The following is a 13,236-nucleotide window of genomic DNA, read 5'->3' on the forward strand; positions in this document are numbered from 1 at the left end:
TATGTATATTACGCAATAAGCAAATAATTGACAAAAATTATATGGGTTTGTGTTCCCCACAAATGAATATTGCACGTATGGATTTAAGTCTGTGGCTCCTGGTGAGAGCCAGATTTTGTCTGTCTGTGCTGCAGCATGTGCCCAAGGGCAGGCAGTCGTCTGTGTGGGAGAGGTCCTTTAGGGAAAATATCAGCTTATGAAATGTTTAACATGTGTAAAAGGATAAAGGATGCGGATTCAGGGAAAAGAGGTGGGGGGAAAACACAACAACAACAACAAAAAAGCCTTTACCTGAAGGTGGGTGCCCGGGTAAAAAATAAATCTTCTTACTAATGTGCTCTTCATGGTGTTTTAAAAAAAAGGCATGAGCAGAAAATTGTTATGTGTGAGCCTACCTATAGATTGGTGCTGCAAATGCACACATGCAGACTCTGAGCTGTATCATAATCTGCAGCTGCTGGTAGTTGTAGTACTGTATTTTCTACATCACAGGGTGCACTGGATTATAAGGCACAATGTCAATAAATAGTCTATTTTTGAACATATGTCATATATAAGCCACAACTATAAGTTGCATTAAGAGAGACAAAAAAGTCAGAAACAGACCGATATAGCTTAAACAAACGTTACTGTGACCACGCTGACTCCCAACCTTGTAACACGTGAAAAAAAACAGTCCATCATCACTAATTTATGCCATGTTTGCGTATTCACACCACTACACATTAGCTACATTAGAAACGTTAGCATATTCACAATGCCTGTAACTTTACAGCACCTAAAAAAAGACTGATACTGCTAAAACTAAAGATACTGTGACTACGCTAACTTCCAACCTTAGAAACATGGAAAAACAACAGTCCAATGCTAGCTACATTAGAAAAATTTGCTTATACCTTGTTTGCAACTTATAAAAAACCTGACTACTACCACGAAAACAAACGCTACAGCGACTTTGTAAACTCTCAAACTTGTTAGTAACATGTAAAAACACACAATCTAACAATGCCACAAGTTAGCTATGTTAACCTAATCACAAAAACACCCAACCTTGTCTACAACGGGTTAAAAAAAACTGCCAACGCCAAAACAAAAGTTGCTGTGACAACGCTAGCTCGCAACCTTGTTAGTGACACAAAAAAAACAATGTTCCAACGCCACTACACGCTAGCTACATTAGAAGCGTTAGCGTATAGCTTGTTTGCAACTTGTAAAATAACTGACTAATACCACTAAAACAAACGCTACCGCGACTTTGTAAACTCCCAAACTTGTTAGTAATTCGTAAAAATGCTCAATCCAACAATGCATTACGTTAGCTACGTTTGCATGTTCACGATAACCACAATTAAATCTATATGTAAGGCACTCCAGATTATAAGGTGCACAGTCATTTTTGAAAAAAAAAAGGCTTTCAAGAGTGCCTTATAGTGTACGGTACTACTAAAACATTTTGGTTGATAACCTGCCCAACTTAGTCATTAGAGTGTTGTCAAATTCTCATTACTATAAGCCAGGGGTGGATGATTAAAGATTTTCTAATTTTTATGAATTTAAAATATCTATCAACCTCATTAAATGTCCTGATCTAATCCAAATGTGGTATATATGTAGAGACCCGGGAAAAAAAAATAAGGTTAAATTAAAATGTCCAGTTTAAAAGTCCCCAATCTAATGAAAGTTTTCTCCTCCACACTCACCACTTGTGCTGGCACCTGCTCCATCTTTGCAGCAGGTGTTCCAGGTCTGGGATAGAACTGATTGATGAAGAGGCTGGGAAATCGATAGAGTTTCACCAACTCTAGTGTTTCTTGGAAGTCCTCCTCTGTCTCACCAGGAAAACCACAGATTATATCTGTGGCAATCGTTACGCCGGGTACTCTGAAAGGAGAGCAGAGGAGGTTTGGATCTTAATGGATACACACAAAAGCACAAAACGAAACAGAAAATTACCACTTTGTTTTGTTTGTAAGACATTGGAAACTTAATTACACTATAAAAAAATATATTATGTCGATTCAAAAAATGACACTGAAGTTTGTTACGTGTTGTGTGTATGTTTCCAAGTACAGAAAAACTTCTTGAACCATTTCAGGAAGCTACAGCCTCCCCCCATTGACCCGCTCAGCCAATGAAAACCTGATTAGCAGCCTCTGCTGCAAATCACTAGTTATAGATTATTGATTGGCTCGCTCATTCGATTAAACGTAGGCAGTAGTGTGGTACTGGAAAAGGAGTATTGATTTCTTCCGTGTATTTCGTTTGTATTGGCTGCCTTTTAACAAAAGCCTACAAAGCGAAGTCATCACTATCGGTCAGAAAAATGTTGCCCTGGAGAAAACCATGACCCCCCTCCCGGCAAATGAACACTTTTAAAGCCGGTTACCATTGGTCTCTATTATTACGCTTGATCCAAAAGCAATTCATCGTGGTCATTAAATTCTATTGCATTACAAATAATAATTAAATGAGCAATGTGTGAATTATCTCAACGACAAGAGTCCAATTACTTTAATAAATCTTTATATTTATGGTTACAAAGCTACTAGTTAACTTTGTCTGCTAATAGAAATAATAGGTTTAAATGACAGATTCTCCTCAGTCTTCAAACTGAATCTCATAATCTTACAGTTTGTTATCTTAGGTCTCACGTTTTTGTCTTTATTGTGCTTCTCTTTGCATTCTCTAACTATTATTTTTTTCAGTTTTCACTATTCCTTACTGCTTCCTTAAAGTTTTTAATAAAAAAGCACAAAGCTTTTGTTAAACAGCTAAAAATAAATACAAATTAGAAATCATTTTTATAAAAAATAAAACAAATAAAAACAGAAAAATAAGGAAAGCGGACACACGTGGAAACTATTTCAATCTCCTCATTTATTGTTCCGACTTGTTTTACTGCTATTTTTAGTCTGCTTTTTTCACCTAAATCGTTCTAATCAATAGGTTTTCAGACATGTTAACACAAAGAGGACTAAACTGAGCAAAAAAAAAAAAAACAGGAATACAAATAATCTTATCTCTGAGTGACAATCAATGAAAGCTCAAGGAGATTAGGAAACTCAACAAACATCTATGATCCTTTTTCAGAGCGACAACTAACAGAAAAGATGAATGATGCTGAAAGAAGGGCTCTTCTTCAATTAATGAAACATGATGTAATTTTAATTACATTAACTTCCTGCATCTGCTGCCCCATGATAACCTTTGACCTATTGATGGGTTCCGATTGGCCCATGGTCATTAATATTTACCAGTGCCTTGCAGGCTAGGGCATCCTTGACCTCTCAGATTTGGCTGACAGCTATCCTATAGAAAAGTTGAGGTATATAAATAAAAGTCAGAGCGGAAATGTATAGATACATGACAAACAGTGCTGTTTGTTAAAATAGACGTTCCAGGAAATTACTGGAACCTCTTAAATCAATTGTTCCAGCCTCTACTGTGTGGTTAACAAATGATAAATGGTTGAGTCTTTTATCTTATTAGATAAACAAATGATTATTTGCTGCCTGTTGGCTCTTGCTGTAATTAATCAAGTAAAGTGGAACAAAGTAGGAAGGTAGGAAGTTTTTGAAGCTCTTTGTTGTGTCACTTCTGACCAAAAAATAAACACAAAAACAAGTTCAAACTTGTCTCTTTACAGAGTCTGCATCTCAGAGAAATGACAATTAAATACAGGTAAATGTTCAAAAAAGATGAATGAACAAGGTAATGAAAACAGTGTTATTTTTTAGTGTTTGACCACCACTGCGCTGTAACCAAAATGCAAATATTTCAGCAAATACAGCAGGTGGGCACGTGGTGCGTGATGAGGTGCTGCAAAACCCTCAATATAATGTAGATATAGACAGTTCAGACATTTGTTAAGCTTGTAAGAAGTTTATTAATATGCCCTTTGGAGACAATGGTCTCACATTACCTGTTAATGAATTTTACTAAGTATTTTAATAAACTTTATTCAGCTTATTGCGCTAATAAATGTCTTACTAAATCCCTATAAACATATTAATGATGTTTGTTAATGTGTTAATAAAGCTTGTTAAGGAATCTTTTATAAAGTACTACCGATTAGTTTTTTCTAGACGTTGATGTTGATCAGTGGTTGCCCGAGCACTAGTTCAAGGTCGCGTGGTGGCAGTCCAGTGACAGACAAGTACGACGCCATTAGGAAATCGGGCGACTGCTGGGCGACTGCTGGGCGGCCACAGGGCAGTGGCAGCAGCTCTGATTGGACTACACATCCTTACTCCCAACTCATTATATTTGGCCCAAACCATACATATATGTAAGGTCAATTTTTTGATGTGCTGGATGCACCCATTAAACCAAGGGTCCCCAACCCTCGGGACACAATACTGGAAGCAGTACCAGGTGTTAAACCAGTACCGGGTTAGGGTACCAGTCCGCGTCCTGAGGATTGGGGACCCCTGATTAGCGTGTGCATTTTTTCCCTGTCTGTGAACCGGTACTAAACGGTCCTCGGACTGGTACTGGTTCGCGGCCCAGAGATTGGGGATCTCTATTTGGGGCGGACATGGTGCAGCAGTAGGGCGGTCGACTCCTAATAGAAGATTGTGAGTTTGATTTCCATGTGTCGAAGTGTCCTTGGGCAAGGCACTGAACCAGATATTGCCTCTGGTGGAAGGTTGGCACCAGTGTTCGGAACATCAGTGTGTGACTGTTTGTGTGAATGGGTCTGCGACTGTAAAGCGGTTTGAGACTTCAAGGAAGATTGAAAAGTGCTACACAAGTATACGCCATTTACGCCATATTTAATGAAAACAGCCAGCACGTCAAAAAATGATGAGTTAGGGTCACCTAAAACGTCAAAAAGTGACGGGAGGGGGCCCAAACTATTTATCCATATGACAAGTTGGGGGGGCAGAATCCGTGGGACTGGATGATGTGTAGATGTCTCTGGACAGCGGCCGTCCATACCAATTGTCATAAGCCGCCCAGTGGCCTTGTAGTATATGAACGGCAGGCCATTCTGCAGGCCTGATGGCTGACGTCCACATTCATCACCACGTCAACGATTTTCAAAAAGTCGAGTGGCGGCATGAAATCTTGAAGATTCTGCTGATACCCCTACCCATCATGCGATGATAGTTTTATTTTTTAAAGTAGGATAAAAAAACAAAAACTTTTTTTGAAGTAAATTATGCATGAATCAGAAAAAAGTTCTCATTTAGCTATCAAGAAAATATAAAGAAAAGAGGAAATAAAAAACAAAAACTGACAGAAGGATTTTTGTCATTTGCAAAAGGAAACTATCCACCCATCATAACCCATTTTAATTTACTCTAAATATGAATATAAACTCAATTTACTTTTGGTTTACTTTTGGCGATTACTGAAATAAAAGACTTTTCAGGAAAAACTGTGGATGTCTTTGTAAAACTTCGAGCCACATGAACAACCAGACCAGCGTTCCAGCAAAATTCTGGTAAAATTCCAGTGAAGGTCTGAGGCATTGTATTTACTGCAACACTCTCTCCATGTTTGCTCTGATTAAAAAAGAGAATCCAAAGGAGGATGCTTTCAAGAGGGCAAAAATATGTCATCATTACAGCTTTGTATTGATTTTCAGGCATACTCCCAAGACAAAGACACAAATTGTTCCAGGAAATGCCCAGTGGGGCTCCAACTGTAGGTTTGATAAGGTTCAAGGTTTTCTTTAATAAAAAAATAAAAAAAGATTTTGTTCTACAAGTGTTTACAAACTAATGCAGAGACTCCTAGTATGAACTGTAAAAATGAATCCCAAAAAAGTGAAAAATGGGCCTGTGTTTGTGTGTTTCGCCTCTGTCATCTCCCCTTCTGCTCATCTGAGGCAGGGGGACCGTAACCCCCAGGACAGCAGACTCTTTTAGCCAGAACTGGGATGTGACAGGCTTTACATCAGGGAAGTGAATTCATTAAATCAGAATTACATCAAACAAAATCTGAGCATTAACAAAGCAAAACAGTACTCATTTGTGTTCTGATCAACTGTCTGTTTATTGAGGCTTTCTGCACAGGCATGTGTGCGTTTCTATGAACATGGAAGGATGTTGACACATCCAGAGTCAGTTAGCGTCCCAATGAGAGGATGAAGAGACACCACAGATGCTGATGAACCTCCTAAAAATGACGCGAGTAAACAGTGAAACTGATTCGGAGGTGAAATGAGGAAGTAGATGTGAGGCAAGACGGAAAAATAAAAGCAGATTTAAAAAAAAACTATCTGGCAAGGAAAATATTTACCTGTTCATGTGTCAGAATGAGACCATCTGTGCAGCAGTGTGTGTATTCAATGAAATTGTAATGCTGCGCAGTCTAGCCGCTGTGGTGTAGGAGTTGAGAGACCGCAGTGAAAATGTGAGGGAGAGGGAAATATAAATGCAAAAAGATTGGCTTGAGGCAGATTTGGTGAGAAAATATGTCTAAAAGTTTGCAACTCTTTCTGCTGGAGGCACCTTGAAGAGCTGTATAAAAGTAGAGCAGCTTGTTAACTAACTACACTAATTAGAAAACTGGATTACCATGTTTCCACAATATAAGACCCACTGAAAAGCCTTCATTTTTTTTAAAGAAAAACAGTGCTCCTTATATATGGGCCATGTCCGAATTCCCACCCTAATCCCTAACTACTAAAAAACTATACAGTGCAGGACTATCTAGTGCCGTGGATTTTAAAAGCAATTTGAACACCACACTCACTACTTTTTTTTTTTTTTTTTAATGTTGAGTATGATGTCACCGATTTCAGGAACTGAAAGTCTAATCAGTATGAGCATTTTACAACGTCTTTTTATGATATCATAAATATACTTAAATGTATTACATCAAAATGTTGATGGTTTATTCAAAAAAGTACAATTAAACACATTTCTTTCACAAAAAATGTTCAAACGAATTGCATTCTGGTCTATATTTGACAATGTAGTTAGCATCGATACACACTGTTTTTTCTTGACATGAGACTTCTGAAACTTACATGGTTTGACCAATCACAAAATTCAACTATAATACCTCAATTCATCCTTTAGGGGGCAGCATACATGCACTTTTTGACTATATTTTTGAAAAATTAAACACGTTTGTTTTAATTTATCAAAAAATTGGCAATGACTAACAGACAGCACTTTTAAAGCCCCATTTATTGAAGTCAACAGACAAAAAAAGTTGATTTAGGGTTTGGTTACCCTTTAAATAAACTCAAGTGTTGGAATTTTAAACTATTTTGGTGTTATTTAATTATCTCCAGTGGACAGTATTGTTTTGATTCTGGGGATTTGGACCCAAATAATCACCGAATTCAGTGTAAACTTTATTGAATCAAATTTACACTACCTAATTTGCTGTGTAGGCTATTTTAAGAATTATTTTTTTTTCATTTGAAGCTTTTTGAGGAAGGCCAATAAATGAAAAACTGACGAGGCAGTAACTCTACAGTTTGTGCCAGATAATAAAAAAACAAAAATACGATCAATACACGTGGAGTCAAATAAGCCCCGCATCTAACTTTCTGGATCAGCACTAACTAGCTGACTGTTGTGCCTTCTCCATCGTGGTGTTGGAACTTCTAAAGCTGAAATCATAAAGTAAGAAGTGCACCCACACACTCTTCACACACTGTCAGCTTAAGATTTGTCATTATTGCCACCTGAAAGGCAGTTCTCAGAGGGAACTTGTGAAAAAAAAATCCATAAACAGTTATGTGCATTGTGTACTCCACTCAAAGTGTTGGTTTGCCATCTGCATTTGCATTTGGATGGCATGATCTTCCAATTTGGCCCTTTTTATGTGTGTTACAACATAAACTTTTTATACAAGCATCTCATTGTTTCTCTCACAAACCAAAGAAACAAATTCCAGCGCAGAACTGTTGGATGTACAATATATAAACACCAGAAATGAGTTTCCTCTGAAGGGAGGGCAATGGAGTCTGAGAGAGGGTAGAACAAGGACACTCCAGAGGAGTGCAGGTAATGACTCAGACTCTTGCGCCACTGATTTAGCAGTTGCAGCTGCAGGTAATGACACTGTCGCGAAATGGCTCAATTTATAGAGAGGAACAGAGAAAGAGAAGCAGCTCTTTGGTGGGTATCATTCACCGTTCTCTCCAACTGCCACTATCTACAATGAAGAAGGAAAAGGGTGAGTACCAGTTAAGGGGATGTCGGGTGACAGAGCATTTAGCAGCAAGTGTTTCAGACTGATTAAAGCCATAAAACAGGAAATAGTGGTTTTCCTTGTTAATCTAATGTAACTTCAGCAACTGGAAAATGACAGAGGATTTCTCAGTCTTGACCACGATGACCCCACGGCCCGATAAGAAACAAATGGAGCTAGAAGTAGGCTGCACGTTAGCCTCATAAACAAATATTTGATTAGCTTTGAATTTGAAGCAAGTGCTGCTTTTTTTTAGCTGTTAACTGGTGCAATTCAAATATTGAGACAAGAAGATGCAAACAATGCTAAAACAGCATTGGTCCTAGTGTCTTATCACTTAGCACACATTCACAGTGGCATGTTTTTCCTGCACCAAGTAATCCTTCTTGATGTCCAGCTTGGTTTGACAGGTGTGAAAGCTCACCTGCACTCTGGTCTGGATAATAAAAACCACGCTCCATTTGACAACAAGGGTCTCACTTCAGCAGAAAAGACTATTCAGCAGTATTCAGCTGTGATATAAATGCTAATAAAATATTAAAGGAAAAAAGAAGGTGGGCAAACCAAAGACAGTATGTTGCAGTAAAGCTACATACACATTGGCCTTGGCAACTGGTGTAAGAGTGAACACTTTCAATGAAAAGTCTAAGGATACGTCCATAAACCCATGTTTCAGACGCATGGACACTAACATGGCTATGCAAATTTTTATGTTCGCTTCCAGGCTCTACGTAAAACCAGGCGTTCATTAAAGTTTAATTCGTTGAACTTTTTTATTGATTGAACGTGAAAGAAATGAACTTCAACCAATCAGGCAGTCAGATTTGGTGGTGATGTATTAGTAGCGTCCTTTTCAAAACACAGAAGTGCCAACTATTTGAAAAGTGATGATGGAGAAAAAAATAATATATGTTCAAGAATGCGCTATACATGCATTCATGAATGTGCTCTTAGCTTACGGCACGTGTCAAAGTCAAGGCCCAGGGGCCGGATCCGGCCCTCCATCTTAATACTTCTGGCCCATCAGATCGTTTTATTTTATTGTTATAAATGGCCCAATATTATCTTGCGCGTATTTCTAGTTTGTATCATTTTGACAAAATATATTTTTACAGAAAGTAAAATATCGAAAGTTATTAAGATTTAAGTTTATTTAAAGTAAAAATATTTGTCTGTTTTTATTCATATTTATACTTAAAAAGTTAAGCTTTTAAAGTTTTAAAAATGTCCTTTTAGTGCGTTCTATAATCCTGTTCGGCATGCGATCTAAGGTGTGTTTTGGATTTTGGCCCCCTGTGCGATTGAGATTGATTCTCCTGGTTTACAGTGTTCACACTGAAAATGCAGGAATGGGCTTCTTATTCTTTTGTTATTTTTTTCACCGTGTACTAGCGCACACATAGTTGGTAAAGGGTTGAGCTGTGTGTGCTGTTTGTGTTGTGATCTAGTGTACCTATGGCCAAGAACTATTTAATCCCCAATTTTAAAGATCATTTGTACCCTATATGGTGAAGTCTTGCATGGAGCTCCAAGTAGAAGATGATTGTCAATGATCTTGTATTCAAGCATTTTGCTTATTGTAGATTGGTTCAGCTTTACAATCTTGTCTCTGGTGTCCCTTGACAGCTCTTTGGCCTTGGTCATGGTGGATAGATTGCAGTTCGACTGTTTAATATGAGGACATGTGTCTTTTCTACAGGTAACCAGTTCAAACAGGCGTCATTAATAAAAGTAATGAGTGGAGGTACAAAATTCTTGCTCATTTATCTGTTAAAAACTCGTTTTGCATCATTTAACGTATACATTCGTTGAAATGAATTTCCTTTTATTCTTTTGTTACATTCTGTCTTTCACAGTTGAAGTGTTTCTCTGATGAACATAACAGGCCAAACTCATCTTGTTGAGTGGAAGAACTTGCAGAATTTGCCAAAGACTTTTTCCCTATATAAACATAGCAGTGGGCAGGGCTCCAGCTTCTCTATCTCAACTCATGACAGCTATTATCATTCTCACATAGTTTATCCCTATCTTTCCCTAATCATTTTTGATGAATCGTTTGCTTGGGCAGACATGAAATCACAGTAGGTGAATGTCTGGTGGAGGACATAAATCTGCACGAGTTACATAAACAGGAAATGTTGGAGTACTAATAACTCAAACGCCAAAGCATTTGACTTCAAGTCTGCAGTGCAAAACAATCTCTGTCTATGCAGCAGGTTATTTGTAAAGACTGAGGTGGGCACTGTGGGATAAACCAAGAGCCAAGTAAATAATGATCCCACTGGAGCCATCAGTAAACTTTATCATTTAATGAAACGGCCTGAACAGAGTGGAGCAGACCTACAGTGCAATTTCACACACACACACACTTAGGCACGCCGGGCCACACATACGCCATTAGCCTTGGAGAAGGGTAATGAGAACACGCACATACACATTTGATTAGTCTGAGCGAGGAATAATGAGCGCACAAAGCCATCCACACACACAGGGACTTGTGTCGTTCACACAGGCACCCACTCACATGCATATAAAGGCTTGAAGGGGGCAGCGGTGCAAAGACTTAAGACTTGTGACAGTCTGGTCAGCCGTTAAATGGACTGTCCTTTTACACTTCATTTACATTTTATACGACCTACACTGACAGAGAAGAAGTAAGTGATTCATCACTCCCAACATCCCACTGTTCTGACATGACCTTTGCAGATATGGAGAACATCAAGACACTGAAAGTGCCGGACATGAAAGCCCTCCCAAAATGAAACGAGTGGTGAACGGGCCTTTCATGTACTGCGGACTTTACCATTCTTTTTTATCAGGGAACTCACCCACGGGAAGTTGGAAATATATTTAATGACAAAGCGAAGCCAGTTGCTATGGTCTCAGTACAAAGTCAATGAGCCAATTTCCCAAAATGCTAAAAAGTACAGCAATCAAAAGTGGCATTTTCCAAGCGATAAAAAAAAAAAACGTTTCTTAAATAATGGCTTGAGGGCAGTTAAAGGAAGCACTGAGGTAAATGTTAAGACGGCAATTACCAATATTTAAAATGTGTTCTATCCAAGTGCTGCTTTCATTCAGCTGCATTCATACAAGCTGACTTTTAAAATACAGAAAAATGTTCATGCTAAAGCTTTTTACACCAATGGAAGACAGGATTACTTGTAGACAGTTTTAGATACTAGACTGTATTCAGACTGGTAAAATCCGAATCCACTTAATTTGGTCCAGATCGAGTCTGAAACCGTGCCTTTGGTCAGTATTCAAACTGGGATCTACCGGAGATTTCTGTTCCAGATCAAAACTTGTAAACAAAACCATGTGACTAAAGATCTCTTCAGTCATTGGCCAGCAGTTACGGGGGCAGGTCAAAGCATAAAAAAGACAAAGATGGAGGTGCTGCAGTTTACTTGTCAAGATAGTTCACTTATTCAAACTTTTTATTTCTCTAAACAATTCTAGTTCTAGGGCCCATCCTGTACATCCTTGGAGAGAAAAAGACAGTTTCGGCTTTTACAAATATGAATTTTATTTTGAAAAAAGTAAAGTTTTCCCACAAAAATTTAAGTAAAAAATAACTAAACAATGAAAGTGCATCATCTATTCATGATGATTTGTGCTGGTTTAACTGCTTCAAATTCAAAGAGAAAATAACAAATATTGATAAAAGACAGTAAGAGAAATAAAAGAAAAATGGGTCTGAAAATGAATCAGCGTTGACTGATGCTGCTGCGGCTGTAATCACTCCTAACTAAATGACCATTTAATGATTCATCAAGCTAAAGGCGTTCGAGCTGAAGAAGAGCATCATGTGGAACTTTACTGAAAATGATGATAAAGCTAAAAGAAGCTAGAAAAGGAGCAAAAAAGGAAAAATGTGAAAATTTAAGTAAAATGTGTTAACTCGAAAACACTGGACTGAAGTGAAATCTTGTCTTCACAATCTAGTACTTCTGTTAACAGCAGCTGGATTTTCTCTTGAGCCCAAATACTGTGTTGTGTGTGTGTGTGCAGAAATAAAATGCACAAATACAAATTTTAGAGACTAATATACTGTAGAAGTCTGCCTTTTACGGACTTTTTCTTGTAAATTTTAAAACACCATCCTGATGCTGTGTAGATTCTTAAGGATGGGTAGAAAAAAAAGTAAGTATACCATACTAAACTATGTACTTTTATAAATGAACAACAACAAAAAGAAAGGTGAGTCAAATGTGTGCTTTACACAGGACACCTGATCCTGAAGATCGTGTCACGGTGCCTTTTTTTTCCAGATTTTCCTGCCCTGCCTGCTGCTGATTACCTGGATCAGGTGTGCTCAAGCAAAAGGAATGTGGAGACACCTGAGTCAGCTAACCAGCAGGAAGTAGTGCTGGGAGAGCTGGAAAACATGCAGAAAGTGGGAGATCTTTGGGCCAGCGCTGAAGGATGAACATCTGCATTTTTTAAGAAAACTACGTTCACACTGAACATGTGACGTGCGTTCCTGAATGCACTAAAAGTGGATTCTTAAAAGCGCATTTATCCCCTGGGGTTTACTCTGGACAGGCAGGGAGGGGCTTCTTCTTCTTTTTCTACTGTTTATTAGCGCATGTCCGCCACCTGCAGTTGGAAGAGGTTTGGTGTGAAATTTTGAGGCGGTGAAAATCTGGTAAATCTTGCTCCTTGTTTTTTTACACAGCTTTATTCTAATATAAGAAAGACTTGGTGTCATATAACCCCAGGCATACAAAAACAAAAGTAATTACTTCTCTTTCATTATGAATTTTCGAGCGGTTGGCACTTCCTTGAATTTCAAGTGATGCCATCCTTACATCAAAACCAAATGGGAGTCTCTGATTGGTCAAAATTTCAGCTGTTTTAACTGTCAACGTCTGTACAACGAATTTGCGTTTTGTACGTAGAGCCCCAAAAACCATCATAGAAACATGCGTAGTGACATGTGAACAAAGAAGTTTTGAACCCAGAAGCCAGAAAACATGTATTTATGCGAGTTTACATAAAACGTGTTCCATTATGCTAATTTAAGTGTCCAAAAGATAAAATTCTTTGTTTTTTCAGTTAAACTCATGAATG

General features: G+C 38.1%; 1 protein-coding gene across 2 annotated transcripts in view; it reads right to left on the reverse strand.

The window, feature by feature from the left end:
• The window catches only part of cdkal1 (CDK5 regulatory subunit associated protein 1-like 1), a 251,564-nt gene that overhangs the window by 75,816 nt on the left and 162,512 nt on the right, over positions 1-13,236 (reverse strand). For both annotated transcript variants that reach the window (XM_024268289.2, XM_036215988.1), the window contains exon 11: positions 1,701-1,881. In XM_024268289.2, the coding sequence (XP_024124057.1) occupies positions 1,701-1,881 (181 nt within the window). The remainder of the gene's footprint in view (positions 1-1,700; positions 1,882-13,236) is intronic.

This window comes from Oryzias melastigma, linkage group LG16 (assembly GCF_002922805.2).
Source record: "Oryzias melastigma strain HK-1 linkage group LG16, ASM292280v2, whole genome shotgun sequence".
NCBI lineage: Eukaryota > Metazoa > Chordata > Actinopteri > Beloniformes > Adrianichthyidae > Oryzias > Oryzias melastigma.